Source organism: Histoplasma capsulatum, genomic scaffold (assembly GCF_000149585.1).
Source record: "Histoplasma capsulatum NAm1 scaffold_9 genomic scaffold, whole genome shotgun sequence".
Lineage (NCBI taxonomy): Eukaryota > Fungi > Ascomycota > Eurotiomycetes > Onygenales > Ajellomycetaceae > Histoplasma > Histoplasma mississippiense.
In genome coordinates, this window is record NW_001813974.1 from 1,264,447 (window position 1) to 1,286,634 (window position 22,188).

Here is a 22,188-nt window from a genome sequence, read left to right on the forward strand (position 1 = left end):
AATTTTCCGGGATGCACTAAAGGTTTCTTATTGGCGCAAGCAAGGATGAGTAATCAATCATTGTTTTTTGATAACTATATAATAAAATTATCAACCAGGAACAAACAACCCATGTATAACACAAAATCAAACAGAGAAGGCGGTAAAAGACAAGAGATATGCAAGGAGGGCAACTCAAACACAATTGAAACTGGAATAAAGCAGATAAGTAAAACGGAGCAGATCTTTTCGTGCGTCCGTCATATTCACATAGGAAATAGGGGAAATTGGTGTAGGGACAATTATTGTAACTACAAACTGTTGCCTTCAAAGTGCCTTGTCGATTGATCAAAAATATGGTGACTTGCGTTTCCGCTTGCCTAGCCAATCAACTTCGGGGTGGAAAACCCGCATGTGTCGTATAAGGCTATCATTGCGAGAAAAGGTCCTTTCCTCTGCACATCGACTGCACCGCACCTTTTGCTTGCAGGCATTGTGGATTGTATCTTCATGCCTTCTAAGCTGGCGAGAGGAAATGATGGAGAAAATAAGAGATAACTCAAAAACACAATTGAAATGAAGCAAAGAAGCACTTTAAAGCCACAGGAAAGTGTGATATGTCAAACACCCCAGCAACATCATCACAGCTGCCTTCTCTGAGGCTCTCTCTGGGGCTACTGCTCTGCGTCGGCTCGGTTTTCCTCCTCTGTTCCAGCCGTGTAACTTCCATGGGTCTCAACATATTCCTTGTCACATTTGCTTAGGTAGGCTTGATAGCGCTTGACGCAGTAAGATATCTCAGTTTTAACACTGGAATCAACATTGTTGTCGGTGAAAAGGTCATGGAGAGCGGCTTCTGTTTCAAACATGGCGAATTCTGTCTTTTCTATGAGTTCCAAGATCTCATATTGAGAATCTTCAAGCTCTTCATAGGCAGGTATAACGTCATCATGGTCATCGTCGCATATTCCGTCGAGGAATTTGTCTTGTGTATTCTCAAGGCTCTCTTTAATTGTCTTAAGGTGTTCTGCAAATGCTATCTTGCTGTCTAATTCTTCGATAACATGTGAGGCTATGCGGTTGATGAGTGCCATTGTTCTTGATTTTGAGAACAGTTCGTGGCGTAAGGGGCGTAAGGATGTCAGATATACTCTATAGAGGGAAGAGTCTTGTGAGGAATTCTTGCAGTGCAATATATCAAAATACAGACATTATGGGTTGCTTCTATCCTTTTATGCTTGCAGATGATGTATAGTTTGCCATGTCAACAATGCATCCAGTGCCAAAATTGCGCATGCATGTAGGCGCATGCACAAGGAAACCAAGCTCAGGCAGGCCTAGGCAATCCCTCCTTATGCCGCAACTTCCTCCTGGTATAAGTGAGTGGCTGGCCTGCATTTGCACTAAGACAAGGGGCTAGAGATGATCATCAAAACAAGCAAGAATGTCGGGATTATAGTTGCAATGGGAACCATCCCCGATCCCAGTGGCACAGCAACTGCAGCTGGATAGTAGTCAATCATTGTCTAGTTATCAATCAGGCAAATTATGGGGGAAGATACTGTTTTTGCAGCCCAAACCACTGCCAAACCCGGAATCCATTTAGAACCTATATTTCTAAAATGTCTTTCTGCCGGGGCCAGACCAGGGCGCATGCGCATAACAAGGCAGCCGATGCAGGCCTAAATGACAAGATACCTCCTCATGCTTGGTGGAGGGGAATCTTCCGTCGGGATATGCACCCGGTACAAGCCACGAGTTGCAATTGATTCTAGCGGTGCATGCATGTAACAGGGCGCATGTGAATAACAAGGCAAAAGGCCATGCAGCTACGGGAGCAACTTCCTCCCGTGAGTAACAAGTGTGGATGGCCGAGGCAAGGGGCTAGTGACCGTTGTCAAACCAAGCGAGAGACAAAAATTTGGCTTGATACTTGGTGCAGGGAACAGGGTATGGAAGCCCATCCCCCGATGCCAGAAGTGCATCGTTTCCCGGGTCAACAATAAGGCGCCGGTACCAAAACTGCGCATGCTTGCTCCAAGGGCCATCTTCCATTGAAATATGCAGCAAGGCGGTTATTGTGACCTGTACAAGCCACGCGAGCCCATCCCTTGATTCTAGCCGTGTATAGTTTCCCGGATCAGCAATAAGGTGCCAAGAATATATTCGATAAATAGCACACTTGGGAGTTTATAAACATATTTAGATCTGACTGTCAAAGTTCAGGTTCAAGCTGTTTTGTGGTCTGATAGAAGTGTAAACCCGGAGAGCTTCCTACAACCGGGCAGAATTCATCACTCAGCACCCGGAATTTCTAATTTTCCGGATGCAAGTATTCATTTGGCGCAAAGCAAGGATGTTCTATTTTGACCAATCATTTTTCTTTGATTTTAACAAAGTATCAACCAGGAACAATCATCCCAATTGCGCCTGATATTTACGAAACAATATAGAATTCAAAAGATTGTCCGGCATCATTTGTAGCTCGCCTAGCTAGAACAACCAACTTCACCAGAAATCACTTGCCTCCGACATTTTCGACCGTTTCTGTTGGTTTAAATCGCCATCACTCAGTCTTTTACCCAACCGCCTCTCAGGCAGCGGTAGGCGAGAGACATCGCTGTCTTTGATTTCAGGGGACGGAGCCGGGTCTCTGTTGGGTCGTAAAGGGAGGATAATGCGGTCGAGTTCGTCTGCTGCGCCCTCAGAAGAGATCCGCTTTTCCCGGTAACTAACTAGTTACAGTGGCGATCTGCTGAGCTCAGCAGCATGATTCTCAAAATCCGTCCTGGCATAGAAATCGTCCTCCAGCTGGGGGGCGACCGCATGGACCCCAATACATGTGCAGATTAGGATCACGTTCGCAGCGAGAGAAAAATCATCACTTTTGGGTACACCAGGCGCTATATCACCAGCGAGCCTTCTCAGTTCTCTCATCAGAGCTGTGTACTGTTCCTTCACCATCTCTCCTGTTAATTTGATGCCTTCAAATGCCTCGAGGTCCTCTAAAGTAAGCGCGATATCAAGGTAATTGTCATCAGAAAGATCATCGGATTCATTGCAGGTTTTTTCCCAGTTGGTTGGCTGCCAGTTCATAATATCCAGCTGCCGTCTGAGGCGGTGGGCTGTGATTGAAGGCTGGGACTCAAGAAGAACAATGCATAGATGCAGAAGACTTTGGTGGACAGTAGGCCTTCCGGTCTATTGGAAACGGTGAGCGGAGAAGAGCAGCAGGTGAAATGGAAGTACCTACCAGGGTTGATGTTGCAGCATCGTCATTTGCCGTCAGACGGGCCAGGTTCTCGTCCAGTTCCCCTATCCCCTGCTTGTATCGTCCCTTGATGTACATCAAATCACCCCGAAGACGGAGCAGGTCATATGGCCCTTTAGATGGTTTAGCCATATCGAATGCCCATTTGATCATTTCCATCCTGCCTAGACAATCCCCGAGAAGACAGAGGAGGGAGTCGAGCGCCCAGCTCTTGGGGTGTTGGATGTTCTCCGTTTGTTGTTCGTGGGTGACGTTTCCCATGCTATCTCTGAGGATATGCAGACAATTCTTCAACTGCTTTAGGGCCTTCTCTACTTCTGCCTCCTTAGTCGTTTGAAGAAGGCATTGGAGCCCAGACTCGAATGCCTCGGCAAATTTCAACCATTCGGTCTTCACGATTTCCAGATACTCGATCATCACTGCATCGCAACGGTCACAGACGGCTGTAAATTCTCCTGCGAGCTCTTCGTTATTTATAATCTCCAGATATGCTTGTTCAACAACTTGAGGTGCTTTCCGAGAAGCAGCTGCAGCGTGGAGAAAGCCTTGCTCATCGCTGAGCCCTTTCAAAGAAATGTCTTGGACTCCGGAGACATTCGGCTTCTTGTTGGAGGTGATAAACAAATACTCTTTCCAACGAAACACATGGGCTCCATAGGCATACTGAGGGGATAACCCAGTGCGAGGAATCACGGAGGGTTCCGGATCGTGAATGCGGTAGACATGGACTGTAGCTGCCATTACGGTACCTGATAGATTTGTGAGCAAACCTTGATACCTGCATTGCGGTGTGTAAGGGATTCTTTACCTATCTTCTATAATGCCAATGATGTTATATGTGCGTGCCTCAGAAAACTTCGTAGGAATAAAGGTTTGGTTGAATGATCCAGGGCAGACACACTGGGCAATCAAGCATTCTTATACCATACCAATCCGCCCACTCTTGCTTACAAGGAAAACGGAGAAGGGGAAAAAAAGAAAAAAAAAAAAGTGTGATTAAACAATCTATTGAATGGCTGCCCCTGCCATAGTTTTATATGCCTTGCCTTCGGCCCCTAGTCTGCGCTAATGGCCTACAGTACATGTACCAGTTATGGGATCAGCGCATGCAACCAGCGTGTAAATAGGATGCGTCTCATTTTGAGCAGCTCACCCCTCGATTCTTCGTGTTCTCCCGCCAGCAATGAGGCGTTGTATGGGTCCCGGCGTGAAAAATCATCATTAAGAGTGTGTATGCTAACAGGCGAATGCGAATGAGTGAAGAATTAGGAGATTGGATGGTACTACGGCAACCCTAAGACTTTGTACCTGAACATAAAATTAACCAACAACATTATCCTCCTGCAGTAGCAAACCGGCCGAGAAAGTCATAAAATACATTAGCCAACGCCAAACATCCGGCCGGATCAGCAATACCCGAAGCCAAGGAGTTGAACCTCTTCCAAAGCTCATCAGACACTTTGAGAACGCGATAATTACTAAGGTGCAATGTCACAGTTAGGCCATCCAGGCTGAAATTCAAAACAGTGCTCTCTTGCCAGATATTTCCTGGCAAGTCTGAACACTTGTAGAACACCGGTCGTTGAAGTAGAAGTGATGCATGACTTATGCAATCTCGATGAGTATATAACAGATGTGTTGACAGCAGCCCTCTCAATCGTGTGGAGAGGAAGAGGATGGTATCATTCAATCTGTTCATCAACAATTGCTGCCCTGCGTGTTGTCGGAGAGTCTTTACCAGACAGAGCGCGTATGGTAATGCCAGAGGTCCATCAACTCTAAGCTCGGAGAATGTGCGAAAAACACTGCGTTGCTTGTGCAGCTCTGAAGTATGAGCCTTCAGATACTCCAGCCGCTCTTGAAGTACAGGCTCTGAGATGAAAACAATGAAAGCCAAGGGTGCATTTTCATCGCCGCGACATATCTATTTAGAATTAGCATTGGTGATGTCAATTCCATTTGTATTCCATACATCACCACGGATATCAGAATAGTCTGAGTAGCAATTAGCTTCATCAATTGAGTACGGGTTATAGCTGGATGAATGGGACTGGAGATCGCGAGCCTCATTATTGGGAGTAGATTGAAACGGGGGCTTGCCGTCACCAGTGGTGGGGTTGTCCTTGCCTACGTTAGCTGCGCTCTCCTTAAGAGTAGGTGAAGAATAGCAGACTCACCATGGCAAGAGATTCCGTGGAAGCGTGGATCCCACTTTGTAAATCCACGGAACGTAGACAGGGGGAAGTTGGGTCCTTATATGGCAATGGGTGTGAGCTGGAGACACCGTGGTTTTTGGCCGTTTCCCTTCTAAAAGCTTTATGCTGTCTCTTTACAAAACCGGACGACGCCTGGCTGGGGTCGAAAAATTTGAAGAGTATTTCATTCTGGGCGCCATCGCAGTGCAAACCCCTTTTTATGCAGTTGCGACAGGCAGGTGCTGCTTCATCACATTTGACATGCCTTGCCTTGCAGGTCAAACAACCAGTGAAATTTCTATCACAATATCTTCACTGATGGGTTGAACATGTGGTTGACTGTCTCACGCCGAGGGAATTGGGCTCCTGAAATTTCTTAGTATAGAGAGAATGGATAGGTGGTGTGGAACTCACCATCTCCACAAGACAAAATCTGCCGGGTTGGCTTGTGGGAAATATTTTAAAGGGATGTCAATGGAGGCAAGAACCGCTTCTTATCACCTTTGGAATGTTAAGAGCAGATACACCTCGCCCAACCGGAGCCGATATTTGCATGGCCCCTCGATTATCTCTCGGTGAACGAGACACACAAAGGGTAGTCATAATTAGTTGTGCTGTCACCTAACCTATTGCAATATACATTCTACATCTTGAAATATTGTAACTGGCCTGAAAGCTGATAGGGTCAAAATCTAGAGAAGCTTTTTTATGAACGCATTCTGTGTGCTTAAGCTGTCGGAAAAATTGTTGACCTGAAAGTCTGTGAAAATGTAACCAGCAAGATTCTATTTTTGGGTAACCAATCATTTTCCTTGCAACTAGTCAACAGAATAATGAAAGCATACTCCGCAATACTCATGCTCACTTGCGCATTTGTTGACCGCCGAGCCAGTTACTTCGCAGTCGCAGCACTTGATGGCTCGATTAACCCAGGTCTGCCGTTTTTGTTGTTGCTCTCTCCACTTCTGCTTCAGTTCAGAATAAGGCAACATCTCGAGCACAGAGTCTGTTTCTGTTTCCGGGTCTTCATCGATCTCAATAGCCTGGCTAAGATGGGTCGCCGGGACTGCACTTGTTTGATTGAGGCTTGTCTTAGCATCATGTCGCTTGGTTCGGTTCGTGTGGTTGGTCAACAGATCTCCTTTTGTGCAAGCACTCCGGACACCATTCACCCTCATGGCCACATAGTTGACATTCCTCCCCGCTGCTAACATCCTCCCTACATACACAGCAGTAGAGCCTCAGACGTTGGCGAACTTCGGTTCGCCTTTTCCTCCCTATTTCGGTCTGTGGAACATGGGCCGTGGTTTGGTCGTCATCTCGATCCTGAGATCTGTCGGTTCTTTTGTTGGGTTCTGCATTTTCTCGCATCGCTAGGGTGCTTGTTCCGCCTATCTGAGGTGTTAGCCACACAATGAAAAGAACATTCTAAGAGAACCATATACCTCTCAAAACCAGAATCACTTTGCTTGCTGCCGTGCCTAAAGTAACTGCGTACTCAACTGTACCTTCGCCAGACCATGCAAGCGAAGAATATCGTGTTAGCTCTGGAGAAATTGTGCTTGAGTCTTTACCTTTAATATCCATCTGGGGTGATAAGCCCGTCAAACAGGATACTTACGGGTTCGCCTATTTTGTGAAGTAGAAGCATCCAGCCGCACGACAAGCTTCCCAGCAAGGATAAAGACAAGGAGGGAGCAGAAATGAAACCTGGAAGTTAGGTCAATTAATATTGTTATGGTATTAAATGGAAATAGCTAAACCTATTCAATGTTCAAGCAATTAGAAGCAAGTAAATTTAGAAGAGCATGCGCCCTTGCTACACCAACTAGTATCCACAGGAAGCCACATTCCAATGCAATCAGAAACAGGAAATGGTGTCATTGCTGAAATTCACTAACAGCACTGTGTTTCCCAGTTCAATAGACTGAGCAGAGATATTTTGAGTCATATAGACATCAAGAGTGATAATCAACATCATCTAAGAGCCATGTCAGCACATATTGGAGTGAGAGCTGTGGTTTCACTGAACTTACTTCAATTCAGAAGGGTCAGTCGTGGACGAGTCCATCTACAGCAAACCCTGCTGTTATGAGAACAAAAAGTGCATGGATTGTAACTTCATGGATTACAGAGCTCTGAGATGGTATACCGCGAATTCTGCATCAAAAAAGCAGACCGGCAATCGCGAGTACCGTGTAGTCGATAGACACGACCACAGCTGTACCTTTCACCAACTCCTCGTAGGCGACCGAGCTAACTCAATGAGCACAAGGCCTATCAAGATCGGGGAGAAGAGCACACGCACCATAAGATCAAACCGAACTTTACCGCGGGGGATAGAAAACCATATCCTAGAAATAATCGATGCAGCAGGGCGTTCGTAAGTGGTCCGCTCTGGATTTTGCTCAGCCGAATCATCTAGACATCGCGGTTAGCGAGGACCAAACAGGTACCGGGAATAACATACCTCAAGGGCTAGCGGAAATGCTGTACATATTCCCAAGGGATAGTAGAATGCTGGCGTATCTGAAACAAGCATTTAGCATTTATCATCACCATCTCGGTAGAAGGGACTGCTCACCCCCGCGCCTTAAGCCTGATAGACCAATGCCAATGACAACAGCATTGACGCAGATAAAGAGAACGAAGATTGATATCTCAGGCAAACGGTGAGGCTGGGGGCGGTGAACGGTAAGCAAGATGAGATGCACCATACTTAGCACGATGAGCGCCGCCGACAGAAGCGCATATGAGATGTTAGGATACATTTTGCAAGAAAAGGCAGCCAAGGTGGTCCATTTTGAAATGATCTGTCGCGGAGTGATGTGATGTGGTTTATAGCTCTCGGGCAGCCACTCTCTGTGCGCCTCGAATGGGGGCTTCTTCGATGGTCGAAGGGGTATGCCATCCTCATTTCAGCAAATGTTGGACGGCAGTTGTCCAGGGCCTGCACAAATAGTTACACTATTGTTGTTGATATGTTGTGATCCCTTTGCATGAGGATGGCACGGACTCAAGTTGGACATGTATATCGCACTCGCGCTCCCAAGGTGATCGACGCAAGTTTCCCCGTGCCCTCGACACAGCCTAGCACCCCCTAGCTATCATTAGGCAAAAGAAAATCCAAAAAGGCTCATTTTCGGGCAGCAACTAATAGGAGGCAGGTTCGCCTAGATCCCATGTATCAACCTAAAAAAGAGGCCAGCAGAACTTAGCGGGAGAGTCAGCTCACCGGGGGCCTCAGCTTCCCGCTAGTCCAACGCTAGGTGTAGCCTGCTTCGAACACCTCAACATTTCAGCCGCCCACGGTTTTGTTTGTACAATTCTTATTTTCATTTTTGTTTCTGGCTAGGACTTGTTCACGACGACGATACATCTCCCTTTCCAGCAACATTTCAGTCCTAAAAAGGGACCGAAAACGAAACCGCCTATTCCCCCAGTATGGGGAATGGTGTTAGCTCTACGGTAAGACTGGTGCGGGCCTCTCACGATCCGGCGTTGAAAGCGAAGCTCCATGAACTTGGGGATATCATCTGCGGCTTGGGTAGCGTGGTGCGTTTCCCCTCACTGGTTCCATTCTCCATAATCTGACATAGTTGGACCTAGACCATTGGGAATTCTCTGAAAGCCATATGCAATTCTCCAGATCGCAAGAAGTCACTTTTCAAAACGGTTGCAGCAGAGATAAATCGCCAGGACGAAGTTCACCAGCTAACGACAAGACATACCTTTTTCCAACAATGGGAAAAGAAGAGCTTATCTGAGAAGCAAGTCGCTGGACTTGCTGCTCTCACAAAAGGTTGGGAGCTCAATGATGACGACCTTGAAGCGCTCAGGAAATCCGCACTGATATGGGCGTCCCAACCTGGGCTTTTTTTTGACACCAGGAAGACCGATCGCACCGGTACGCTTGGGCTTATTCAATTTTGCTCTAATGACATCGAGCAGATCGAAAATTTCAATCCCACACGACGTAAAGTCGATCTCATTGTCATGTTCGACGCAATTGCACAAGAGGTGGAACTCCGGCGGCGCTCAAAGAGAAAGAAAACTCACGATGTGGCCGTCGACCCAGCACCACCGCAAAAAGTCATCTCCGAAGTGTTCTCCGATATTTTGGAGGGCTCCGGGTCTCCCGAGGAGCGCCGGAAGCTGAAAAGGCAATCCGCTAGTGGAAGCAAATGGGCCCAGATTGTACCTCGCTGGATGGTTCTCGCACTGCAAGGCGCCACTGTTAAAAGGTTCGTTATTCCTTTCAGAGAGAGTGGTTCTGCCCAGCTGAGAAGACCTTTAGCTTCGAGGGGAGGCGATAGCAGCCGATAGAAATCAAGGCGATGAATGCATACCTTAAAGTTCTTAGGGCATGGAAGGAAGAACGTTTACTCTCGACCGCGTATTCAAAAATACTTAAAGAATATCATCACCGTGCTTCGCTCACAGTTCGAGATCAACCCGAAGAAGCGTTCACAGCAACAATCCGCGAGCAGGGTGGAACTCGGGAAGGGAGCCACTTGCCACGGAAGCGGACAACGTCTTACCCAGAGAAGTCTTCTGGTAAACGAAGATGCGATGGGCGAAACGAACAAGCTACCCAGCCGAGTGATGGGCACATACCATCGGAAAGCGTCCAAGGTACGTAATAGAGACTATGTCTTGGCCCCCAGCTAATGCTGTTAGCAGTTAACGTAGGAGCACGATCAGCTATTTCCGCGCAGGGTTCTGCGCCGCGAAAGCAGCATACAAACCACAACCCAGCCTCTCAGACACTGCCGGGTGCAAATTTACAAACGCAATTGGAGATGACCTGGGGAGATGATGGTACTATCCACTCACTTCCTGAAGGTAGGATTTCAAACCTGATCTCTTCACTTCTCTGCAGATCCTGACATGTTTAGATCAAATTTCGACCAACAATCCTGCACATCAAACGTCCGTTGACCACCCGGGGACCTCAAACCAAATAGAGCTCCCATTCGACGAGCGAGACGCTGCCCGAATGCTGCAACAATTTCAACAACGGGTGCCACGGTGTTCTTTTGAGCAAGGCGGTACTAGTGTCACTGAGCCCATCAATAACGACCCCGATTCTTGTTTTGACCTCGCCCCTATCGTCGACGAAAATCATCAACGTCAGTTCCCTGGCATAGCCAGTGGAAGAATATCTGGAGAGCCTATTAATTCACGGAATCGTATACCTGAACATACAAGTCCTAACCCAGAATCCCAATCTTCAGTCGAGCGATGGCCGAGTGTATTATTTGACCAGAGCATGTTTCATGACCTCGGCACACAGCTTCCAATATCTGGGCAGCCGACAGTCGAGCGATGGCCGAGTGTATTATTTGACCAGAGCATGTTTCATGACCTCGGCACACAGCATCCAATGTTTGGGCAATCAACAGTCGAGCAATCGCCGAGGAGTGTGTATGACAATCATTCCCTGGTGCTTCCATATAGCCCAGCTGATGGCATGAACTTCCGTCAGTTGCCACTGTTTCCAAATTCTGACAGTTCAAATACACGACCATCAGCGTTCCAGGAAGGTTTTATGGGTGGAGGGTAGGAAATACAATCATTGTAATACATAGCTTCATTCAAAGTACAAGTTTTTGATTACTCCGCTTAGACTACAGAGTCTTGAAACATTGCATATTCATTCTACTGCATACATTCTGTTCTCTCTAATGCCTTGCAGATATCCCTGTTGCTCATCTCGCCATTCATCTTAAAGTATTTTAGATGATGAGTAGGTCAACACAAGAGTGGAAATAGCAGACAGTCCCTGTAACCTCTACAACACTTCCAGCCGGAACGGTTATTATTGAATTTTGATCAGGGTGATCGGATATCATGGCATCGTTTGATATAGGGACGAGGTTCACAGGATTCGGTGTGATAAACCGGGTGCGGTCAGTTATTCTCAGAATTTTAAACGACTGCTACCATAGCCATCAGTTACCTATTATCCATGAAGAGAGGAATGACACTCACATCTGCCTCGACTTCACGTAATATGGTTTCAACTTTTGAAGAGTCTAGAGACTCTATGCTTTCCTTCATAGTATTAGATACCGAGCGCCACGATGCGACTTTATTCACATGTTCTTTGAGGTTTTTCAGTTCATTGTCGCATTCTGGAGGCAAATGGCGAACATTCAGGTTTTTCTTCGATTCGGTCGACATGTCGCTTGGAAAGTAGATGCGGGGCGTAATGATGATACGGCGTGGGAGTCTATGATTCTGAGTGTGCGAAGAGGTTGTTCCACTGGATATAGTCGTAACTGGCGTGTGGAAATTGGAGGGTGTTTCGTGACGAGTCTTGTCAGGTCGGGGAAATATTTTTGGAGGGGGATTAGTCCCAACCCCACCATCCCACAGCGTGGGTTGGCACCCTCTTGGCATTAAAACCAACCTTGCTCTGCCTGTCTTGCGGCTTTTCCATGCTACTTGTATGTTCAAAGGTATCAGCTTTCCAAGAACGGGGCTCTGTAGGCATCTATATATGTGTAAAGTAGAGATGAAAAATTTACATAATTGATTAACTTCATAAACTAGTTGAGTGTTCCAACAAGAAAGACAAGAAATGACGCATGTACTCCAGCATATCCACTAAGGCATGCCTTGCACCGAGTGGAGTGCGCCACTCCTCATCGTTTGGCATTCCCGTCATCAGATGCGACGAGATCAAGTGTAAAGGAAAAAGAAAGCATTAGTCTGGAGATGGCAATTTTATGTGCACTATGTATTGTCATTGGCTGCAAGCTGTCAGATGACCTTGCTTCGGAACTACGGAGAGGTTTTCCCTGGGGGGTCAGAACAGCCGGAAAATCAAAAAGTCTGGAGGCTGAGTACAATTTCTACTGAGTACTATCAAACCTGGGTTCGTCGATCTGACCCTCTCCACCTTGCCGCCAGATATCCAAGGAGAAAACGAAATGTATTGATGGTGAAACTGGATATTCATAATCGGGAGAAACTCTCGAATATCGAAGGAACGGCAGCTTTTGATGGTGGATTTGGCTCATTCTGCTATTTACATGTACTCCTCCAGAGCTGGACAAAACAGGTGGATTGGAAAAGCAAAAGTGAGAGACAAAGAAATTGGTGTATAAGCTCAGAGGGATAATGGGGTGAGATATGTTCTAACCAGGAGAGAAAAACAGCTTTTCGAACCAGGATAATATTGTGGGCCCGCTCCTTCACCTGGAATGTTTTCTAATAATCATTATTGTAGCGGCTCTTCGTGCATAGTTGTCCAACTGAGTTCCATGGCGCTATTCCTGAACTTTGAGGCGGAATTCCGACGGAGCAATTCCCTACAGCGCTCCAGGCTGATCTGGGCTTTTGAAAGTTCTTTAGAAAAGGTAGATCTGTTCTTCCCAAGCCTTCTCTTTTTTTAGCCCGAGGTTCGGTGATATAGCAGATAGCGCATTTCGCATCTTAGCTCGTTCAAAATCTACAAGCATAGGGCGATTGCGGTCCTTATTCCATAAAATATTTCGTGGCTCGACATCACAGTGCAGTACATCTGCAAGGTGAATCGCTCGAAGAGCCTGTGATGTCATCTCAATCACGGATGCCGAATTATCTGATTTCAAAACTTCCGAGATGGGCTGTCCCGCCCAGCTCAAAAGGAGCATATGGGTATAAACTCCCTCGTCATAGTAATACGGGTATTTTGGGTCAAGGACAACAATCCCGAGGCAAACCGGAATGTAGTTGCCTTGAATATCATGAAGCCTGTGGTATACTTCATATTCATGTTCGAGTTTATGTGAATTGTTGCGTTCGACGCCCTTTGCGAATAGAGTGTAGCCATGCGACAAAAGATGGATTTTAAAAGCTGCCCCACAACTTCCCTTCTTGTAGAGAGGGCGACAGCTGGCATCCGGGCCACGGTCCCTGGAGAGCTGCTCTCGGATAAGAGCATGAAATTCCGCTGGTTTGATCCGTCGCTTAAGGTGAGCTAGACAGTTCGGGCAGGAGGTGTCGAGCGGACCATCGTCTCGTAGGGCCAGCAAGCACTGCTGGGAACAGTAAGGTTGGCTTTTGATCTTTGGTGGTTCAGCAGCATGGTCTATCCAATTGGCATCGCTGTCTTCGCTGGATTGCCCTTTCTTACCCGATTTTTGATCCGGGTTAGAGCGGGCTCGAGCGTTTACGGTTCGTCCACGGCGTGCGGATGGCGACAACGGAGATGGAGGCGGAGATGGAGGCGGAGACGTTGAGGGGGAAGGGCTTCTTGATCGGGGTACAATATCTGTGTGTGGCCGGCATCTGGGTCGTAATGTCATCTGAAAAGGAGGAAGCTTGGAAGGGCGTCGGCCCCGATACAGAGGTGAGGCATGCTTCTGCCGAGCGGTTGGAGGTGTTTGCTCCAGGATATCCGGCTTCAGTGGCATTTTCCGCAGCCGTATCCGCCTCCACAGGCATGCCAAGGCGGTCGCTGGCAAAACCGCTCAGATTCGATCCGGAGGGGATGGTGGCGCGCTCGTCGGCATTTCTCCCGTCCCCGCCAAGTGGTCGGCTCCCGTCGTCCGACGAGATCTCCTCCAAAATTCTGTCAAAGTCATTTACTGGAGTTTCGGCGGGCTGGGACCGTTGGCTTGCAGGGCGAGAAGAGATGGGAGGTGTGGCAGAGGGGACTAGGCGGGGGGGCAAAGGGTGTCTGAGCTGCTGTGAGGGACAGAATAGGGAAGTGAAAGCGTCGGCGGTGGGATTGGGTCTACGTGCTGGGGGTTTGGAGGGTGTGGAGATGGCGGGCAGGTTCGGGCTTTGTGACTTGGTGGCACTCATGGGATTTGGAGGTTGATAGAATTGGATCTTGTCCATGGTGACTGCGGCCATGGCTTTGCTCTCTGATTTTGGTTTCGGGGAAGCCTTGATTCTCGTTCTGCGATCGGTGCTTTTGGGAGGGGAAAATCCGGCGCTTTTATAGAGCGACAACTGGAAAAGCTCCTCCATCGGCAGAGCTCCCAAAGTTTACGAAAGTCTCATGGATACACCCCAGCATCTTCAGAAAACGCCTCGCCTCCTCACTTCAACACCGGGAACCACCCGCAAAACAGTAGCCGATCGCCATGCAACACGCGAATGCAACATCGAGCCAGGGTTCCTCCGGACCACGCCATTGATCAGGCCGGAGCTTAAGGACCATCAAAAGGTCACCATCGAGCACACACCCGGAAACGAGCGAGGCAAGCTGGCGTTATCTACGAGGATGAACACAGATTGGTCATGGGGACGTAGAATCGTCGACGAATTAGGTACGGAATAACAGGCACATGCGCTGGCGCCCACGCCCTTGGATCATGCAGGAGGCCCCGTCTCATCGTCACACGATCACTGCGCCCCCAGTTCCCTCGCCCCCCTCAGCTGCAAACGGCTCAGCGTCAGGTTTGCCGACATCCCTCGCCAATCAACAGAATCGTGGGCCTGGGCGTGGCAGGCAATGCGGAGACGGGATACCGCGCTTGGATACAAGGATCCACGGCCAACATTTCAGAGGAGCCAATGCAACTATCGATACCAGCCGGAGGCTCAGCGAAGGCGCCATTTTGTGTCCACACCCTTCCCATGTCACCTCATAGTGTTCTATCGCGTTCCTTGTAATCTCGCTACGTCGCAGGGAAGGGGGGCTGGTTGGAGCCACGTAATCTCGGGTTTCGCCGGCATGAGGGATTTTTGCCATTGGTCACCATTGGCCAAGAGCACAACGAGCATGCACCCGCAATTGCAGCAACACGCCTCCCATGTTACATCTCAGTGTCCAGCCGAGTGTCGCTACACCGCTGGCGGGATGTTGGATCCAAGCAACTTCGGGTTTCGCCGACGTGAGGGATTTCTGCCATTGGTCAATAGTATATAGTGCATGTGCCGAAATTGGAGCTCGAAGGGAAAGAGAGCTAGAAGAAGGAATGCGAGGAAATGGGGATGTTATCGCACGAGACTCGGAGGAAGCCCCTCGCAGGTGGACATGAGAGACACAAAGGGAGCGAGGGAAAATATTCAGAGAGTAAAGCCTGTTGTCCTCAAGCAGAGGCGGTGTGTGTGTTGTGTAAATGTAATCTTTACATTGACGCGGTCCTTCCAAGAAGAGAGAAAATAGGGGGAAAGGGGGGCGCTGACGGGGAGCCTACAAGGGATTTCGTTTGCGGGGAGGGAGGGAGTGGGGGAAAGGAGCCGCGAGGGCGAAACGGTTCGGGAAGGAAGCTCGGCAGCAGGCTGTGGGAGGGCGAAAGGGGGGAAGCGGCAAGGGGAAAGGGGAAGGGCGAAGGGGAAGGGCGAAGGGGAGGAGCGAGGCGAGGGAGGGAAAATATTGAGAAGGTGGAAGGTGCGTGGTCGAAGAGGGAAGAGGAGCGATCTTATATAGGCTCCCGGGACAGATCGATGATGTAACTCAAAGCGGCGAGCTCGAGGGGCGCCAAACCCGAACGGGCGACGGCAGGTTCGAGGCGGCCAATGGGCGGGGTCGACGGCGGCACGCCAGGCCCGTTCGGGAAGCGGCGCGAGGGCGAGGCCGGATGCGGCCGCGTACTCACCGTCTGAATGTTTCTGTGTAATTTTTAAAACTGGCTGATGGGATCATGAATTACATATTTGATTTGATTTTATTTGATCCCAGTCCATTTCTCGATGTGATTTTAAGTGAGACCAGAATCAGAATGAGAGTGTAAAGTAACTAGAATTATTAAAACATAAGTGAAATGAGACTAATAAATTTTGACATTCCATGTAAAGTGACTGACTATGAAAAATTAGAACATGATCTGGGATTGATCATGATTTTGATTGAAATTTGATCCCATTCTGATGATTATATAATACATCAATTTGATGATATAATTGGTGGAGATATTACCTCTATCTTGCTCTTATCTATCTACCACTGTCAATCTATCTATCTATCACTGTCAATCTATCTATCTATCGCTGCCAATCTACCTACTGCTGTCAATCTATCTCTATCACTGCTAATCAACCTACTGATCGCTGCCAATCTACTGCTGTCAATCTACTTACCGCAATGAATCTATTGCTGCCAACCTACTGCGGTCAATCTATCTATCTATCACTGTCAATTTATCTATCTATCGCTGTCAACCAACCTATCTATCGCTGCCAATCTACTTACCGCAGTGAATCTATCACTGCCAATCTACTGCTGCCAATCTACTTACTGCAGCGAATCTATTGCTGGCAACTTAGGGCCTGTTCAGTGACCCCGTCCAGGGCTGTATAAGTCTGTACAGTGCCAGCTATACGGACTTATACAGCTCTGTATGCGCTAATCTGGCCGAAAAAGGCCTGCTGTTCAGTAGATTTTGTGTATAACCCTGTATAACTCATCAAGAGTGCCAAGCTGGCTTCAAAATCCACTTTATAAAGTTCAACAGTGTAATTAATTGAAAAAGTGGTGAGTTTAAACCTAACCAAGTTAAATCTGTACTGTATACACTGGAACAAGTTGTGATTTGTGCTGACTCAATCCAGCGCTGGCCGGCTTGGAACCTGTAAATATCATCAAAAATCAAGGATTATGATGAGCAACAGTGACAATGCAACTCAGAAGACAATACAATAATATCTATATTGTTGTGAGGGGTGATGACAGTGTGAAGAGTGAATAGTAGAAGATAGTATATAGTGTAGTGGAAGATAATAATAATAATAACTATAGTAGTAGTATAGTTGAAGTTGTAATTGTAGTTGTAGTTGTAGTTGTAGCTGTAGTTGTAGCTAATCGCTGAAGAGGAGAAGAAAGAGAAAGAAGATGTGCGAAATACATGCATCCATATATATATACATATAGAAATAGTGGTAGCGAGAGTATAATGGAAAGAGGTAAGAATAGACGAAGATATAAACAAAGATAATATAATAATAAGGAAATAATAAACGAGTGCATTACATCTTCACTTCATGTATGTGTAGTTTTAATGGTTTCTTCATATAACTTTCAACATTCTTTCACTTTATATTTCACTACAGTATGATTTTTAATATTCTTTCATTTCATTTCTTTCTTTATAAAATCTTTTTATATGATTTTTTCTTCTAATCTTTTTTCTCTTTTTTTCTTTTCTTAATCAATTTGTAAATTGTATTAAAATAATATTAATTGTTAATCAAAGTACATTTTTTACAACATTATTTCCTACTTTGATAACTTATCCAGCTTCATTAATATTGTTATTCAGTTGAGGGAGGTATGTAAGATCAAGGATTTGATAGATTCTATTATCAAGAATTTTGTTACAACTTGGAATCTAAAATGTTTCACTATATGAAATTGAGTAATGTCTCACTAATTCTCAGCACTATCTTGTGTGTATAATAAAGCATGATCTTCCTTATAAATACTACCTGTTTATCATGTAATTATCGGAGTTAAAATAAGCAATTCAATTTTACTTTTGATATTTAGTATTTGAGGCAATATTCGGACGTATCCAGTTCTGACATACACTATTTGCGCTGTCCTCGCGGCCAAACGAGGGGATAATCACACAAGTAGCAACAGATCTGTTCAGCTTGTTATATCACCGCGCTTATGAGGCTATGAGGCATGACAAACATAATATAGTTATAAGTTTCTCATATCGGTGGGGGGATTCCACCGATCCACCCTTATCCCTGGATTCTTAAACTTCTCCAACTACATACTATGTATGGATGTAATCGAGCACTGTGGTGGTTTAGTACCATCCCACTGTTTTAGTATGCTAAGGTATGTTAGTAAATAAAGTGCTGAATTTCCTCCTAGTGAGTAAAGCGTATGACTATTTTCAACATCATCCGTCAATTTCAAACATTCATTCAATCATATTCTTCTTTTGAATTTTTCATCTCTCTAGCTTCATTTTGTGCTATGGCAGAAACTTCGATACTGTATATCTGTTGAGATATTATACATTGAAGATGAGTGGTGTTGAGAGCTCTTTTGGAGATCCTGTGCCAATGTGTGAAATCTACTCCGTAGTGACATCTCAGTGGGAGTCGCTGAGGTAACAGCAGGCAATCACATTTGTGTTTTTCTTCAAGTATCAAGAGTTATCAGTTTCCACCTCACTGGTCAGCCTCCTCGGAAAGTTCAGCCACTTTCTGGGGTTTTGAGCACTGGGATTTGAACCCATCACAGCATTGCGCCTAACCACTACGCGATCCAGCCCCCCAGTCCAGGCAGATATATAATCATCACTCTTCATCCGCATACCCTCAGAAGTCGAGGGAGCATTTCCATTATTCTCCACTTTCACATCCTACAATTGACAACCGGAATAGCGCGAAATATACACTAGTACGTGTGTACCATTTAGAACCAATCCATAGCAACAGAAGGGAAGAAAGAAAAAGTATGGAGTCGGCCTCGTCTGGATTGGAATTCCTCGCCCTTCACCCCTTTGTACGCGCAACGGTGCAGGATAGAATCAAGGGGGCCATCATCGGATCTGCTTTGGGTGACTGTATCGGGTTGTATACGGGTATGTACGCTGCCTCGTCTCTTGGTGTATTTTGAAAAATTTGTTGCATTTTCAATGGATGGATGTTGCTCCATGGTGCTCGTCTTTTTCATGCCTTTTTTTTGATATTCTTTCTTATATCCTTTGTCAATGCAAGGCTATGCATGCAACGAGCACAGGGGCGAATTTTCAACAAACCAAAAAAAAAAAGAAAAAGAAAAAGAAAAAGAAAAAGAAAAAGAACATCCTTTGTTTCATGTCGATGATTTCCCCCTTCTGATAATGCATTCCACATCTGCCGACTATTGAAACGCCGGTAATAACAGTGATTCATATGGGTCACTATCTATATTCGCCCTACATTGTCTCCATTGATAACCTTTTACGTTTTCAACCCTCGCACTCAAATTCAGTTGTACAACGAATATCCAATCCGAAAACCTCGTCCTTGCGAAGCCTAGTTTGCAAGCATATGACAGAAAAAAAAAAAAAAATAATAATAATAATAAACGCAGGAAAGCAAAAGACTTGGTTGAAATTTTGCTGATGCGGCCAGAAAATCCTTGTTGGAAATAGAATTCTTGTCCAAATCACTATCTCAAAGCGCGTACCCAGAGGGGAAGTTTCAACTCATCGATCCGCCGACGGAGTTTAGGAATGATGGGCATAGAAGTGAGAGTTGACTCATTTTCCTTATTCGTTTGGTTTTCTTTGTCGATGAGGCTGTAGACATATGCCATGTAACCCCTTTATTTCCACTATTGTTTATTATCGTTACTATTTATAAAAGGCTATTTGACATTGCAGCTGACCAAAGGAAACCTGACATTCAACCTCGGAAGATAAATTCCAGGTCGTACGTAGATCCGATTTGGCCCTCTAAAAAGTATTCAAAGTATAACATACAGATCACTGCTGACAGTTTTTAGGCAGCATGGACCGATGATACAGATCACGCACTGCTCATTGTGCTGTCATATTTGCATCATAACGGCAAAGAACTTTCGCCAAAGGACGTAGCTAAGCGCCTGCAGATCTGGGTCGAACAGGGTTTAAGATGTTTGGATAGACCCCCGTGTGGACTGGGGAGGACAGTAGGAACTGTAAGATGCCCCATTCTCCGGTTTGACAAGCACCTAGGTAAATACACGTGGCTGGCTAGTCCTCCGTGTTGGGTAATGCATGCACCGTATTCGATACTCCTTTTCGAGTGCATGTTTCCTTCTCCGTTCATTTTGTTTTTCTGGGTTGCACGGATATACACAAGCTAACGACGCTTCTGCTACGCCGCAAAACACGATTATTCAGGTAGTTCTCAGTAAAAACTATCTTGACAACCCTGTCCAAGTTGCCTATGATTGCTGGGTTAAATCAAATAGAAACATAGCACCAAACGGATCATTGATGCGCACACACCCGTTGGGCGTGATATGCATCTCTGCTACACTTCCAGAAACCTTCCAGATTGCCGCAGATTACTCAGCCATCACACACGCAGATCCCCGGTGCATCGTATCTTGTTGCACTGTGACAGGGCTTATCCGAGGCATTTTGCGTGGACAAGTATTGAATGAGGGCAACGTAGATGAGATAATCGAGAAGGCTTTTGTGTGGGTAGATGAATGGGTAGGAAGGAGAGCCAGCGGTGTATCTGGATCAGGTTGTACTCCGAAAGAGAATGAGTTACAAGAACACGGGGCTTTGCTTGAAATTGAAGAATATACCAGGCACGCAAGAGCAACCAGCTTCAAAGAGCTTGAACTAGACGATTCTCAGAAAATGGGATATGTCTATAAGACATTTGGAGCAGCGATTCTGGCCCTAAGGCTAGGGATACGGCAAACAGGGTACGAGCAGAAATGCAGAACCAACAGTGCCGCCAAACTACCGCATTCTGTTATTTTCGAGAAAGCAATCACAGAGCTTACGTTTGAAGGCGGAGATGCTGACACAAACGCCTGCGTTGCAGGGGCTCTCCTAGGTTGTTGGTTTGGATATAATTCCCTGCCGCCACAGTGGCGCGACGGTATGCAACATGTCGCCTGGATAGCGGGGAAGTGCGAGGCACTAACTCAAATTGTTGGTGTGGAGGAAACCATTTCTGACAATGGACTGCAACTCAAGTACAATGGAAGCAAGGACCCGGACACCTCGGTTGATGGCGGAAAAGGATTGATGAATGCAGAGGAATTGAAGAAGAGGGATGAGGAATTCATGTATCGGTACCTGGCGAGAAGTAAAGATGCGACGGAGAGAGAGAAGAGGAGGCTGGAGGCTAGTGAGAGAAATCAGACGAAAGGAGTATTCTCGTCATTGAGAGGGTACCTGAGTAAATAGTTTGTCTTGACATATGCTATTGGCTATTAATTTGCGTTTTCTTTTGGCCACAGGAGATCTTGTTGGTTCTGATTGGAGTTCTTATCAACGATACAACATGTGGGTCTTGATACCAGTTTGGGAGTTCCACAACAGCATACCGAAAGCCTGACAGGAATGTCCAACGCATTTTGACTGATTCCAGAATCGTCAATCTCACCAATTCTTTGATTATTTCTAGTTCTTCCTAGTGCCAACGACACTCTGCATTACGACTATGTTCCTTACGGCCATTGTTTAGCCTTTCCCTGGAATTTTTAATCTTGGGGGAGGGTGAGACGCTCAGCAAATAATGGAGTGAGGACTCTCTCTCAAAAACGCCCCAAGAATTTGGCTTCCCTTGGCGGCAGACTCCTGGGCCTGGGCGGCATCCAATTTTAAAATACAGTGATCCCTGCAATCGCCCAACTAAAACGCCGCAGTCTAGCTGCTGCGGTTGGCCGCTTGACACCCAATCCGCCTTCGTGGGCAATGTCCGCTGACTATTGACGGGCCTTCGCCTGTTTTAGTTATGATCCCACAGATTCTGATGCTGTCGAGGCTTTGGTTAGCCAGAGCTTAAGGCCTTTTTGGCACTTTGGCGATTGACGCGAGTGGCCACCACCCCACTGTAGACGTACCAGAACAGCCAGCACATGCTCACTTCGATGACCCCTTAATCGTGTGGGTAGCTTTCAGAGAGAATGCGTTTGGGATTGTTCTGCGTTCCTGGAATCTCAAATGAAAGCGGACTTTTTCTGTAAACCCTTTCTCTCCTCTTCCTTTTCTCCCCAGACAAGCCAACCGATAGTATTTGTTCTGTTTTTACTCTGATTTTGTTTCATTTCCGAAAGATCAGAGGCTTTCAGCCAACCAAACGGGCGACCCGTGAAATCTTTACCAACAGAACGGGTGTCAATTC

The 22,188-nt window shown here is 46.4% G+C and overlaps 5 protein-coding genes across 5 annotated transcripts; 2 read left to right on the plus strand and 3 right to left on the minus strand.

Moving 5' to 3' along the window:
- Positions 1 to 653: 653 nt before the first annotated feature.
- HCAG_07851 (predicted protein) lies at positions 654 to 1,073 on the minus strand (the record flags this gene model as incomplete). The annotated part of the gene is made up of 1 exon (XM_001537492.1): positions 654 to 1,073. The coding sequence occupies one exon, from the start codon at positions 1,071 to 1,073 to the stop codon at positions 654 to 656; it is 420 nt and encodes a 139-aa protein (XP_001537542.1).
- Positions 1,074 to 2,487: 1,414 nt separating this feature from the next.
- HCAG_07852 (predicted protein) lies at positions 2,488 to 8,216 on the minus strand (the record flags this gene model as incomplete). The annotated part of the gene is made up of 14 exons (XM_001537493.1): positions 2,488 to 2,714; positions 2,820 to 3,180; positions 3,233 to 3,999; positions 4,404 to 4,486; positions 4,606 to 5,174; positions 5,223 to 5,377; positions 5,860 to 5,878; positions 6,291 to 6,536; positions 6,673 to 6,836; positions 6,891 to 6,947; positions 7,067 to 7,155; positions 7,482 to 7,516; positions 7,754 to 7,866; positions 8,030 to 8,216. The coding sequence occupies 14 exons, from the start codon at positions 8,214 to 8,216 to the stop codon at positions 2,488 to 2,490; spliced, it is 3,072 nt and encodes a 1,023-aa protein (XP_001537543.1).
- A 673-nt stretch (positions 8,217 to 8,889) lies between these two features.
- HCAG_07853 (predicted protein) lies at positions 8,890 to 11,011 on the plus strand (the record flags this gene model as incomplete). Its single annotated transcript, XM_001537494.1, has 7 exons — positions 8,890 to 9,000; positions 9,055 to 9,689; positions 9,809 to 10,080; positions 10,138 to 10,290; positions 10,344 to 10,577; positions 10,683 to 10,868; positions 10,980 to 11,011. The coding sequence occupies 7 exons, from the start codon at positions 8,890 to 8,892 to the stop codon at positions 11,009 to 11,011; spliced, it is 1,623 nt and encodes a 540-aa protein (XP_001537544.1).
- Positions 11,012 to 12,803: 1,792 nt separating this feature from the next.
- HCAG_07854 (predicted protein) lies at positions 12,804 to 14,295 on the minus strand (the record flags this gene model as incomplete). Its single annotated transcript, XM_001537495.1, has 2 exons — positions 12,804 to 13,561; positions 13,611 to 14,295. 2 exons carry the CDS (start codon positions 14,293 to 14,295, stop codon positions 12,804 to 12,806), a joined length of 1,443 nt encoding a protein of 480 aa, XP_001537545.1.
- A 4,510-nt stretch (positions 14,296 to 18,805) lies between these two features.
- On the plus strand, positions 18,806 to 21,248 carry HCAG_07855 (predicted protein; the record flags this gene model as incomplete). The annotated part of the gene is made up of 4 exons (XM_001537496.1): positions 18,806 to 18,932; positions 19,325 to 19,371; positions 19,841 to 20,014; positions 20,220 to 21,248. 4 exons carry the CDS (start codon positions 18,806 to 18,808, stop codon positions 21,246 to 21,248), a joined length of 1,377 nt encoding a protein of 458 aa, XP_001537546.1.
- Between the last annotated feature and the right edge of the window lie 940 nt (positions 21,249 to 22,188).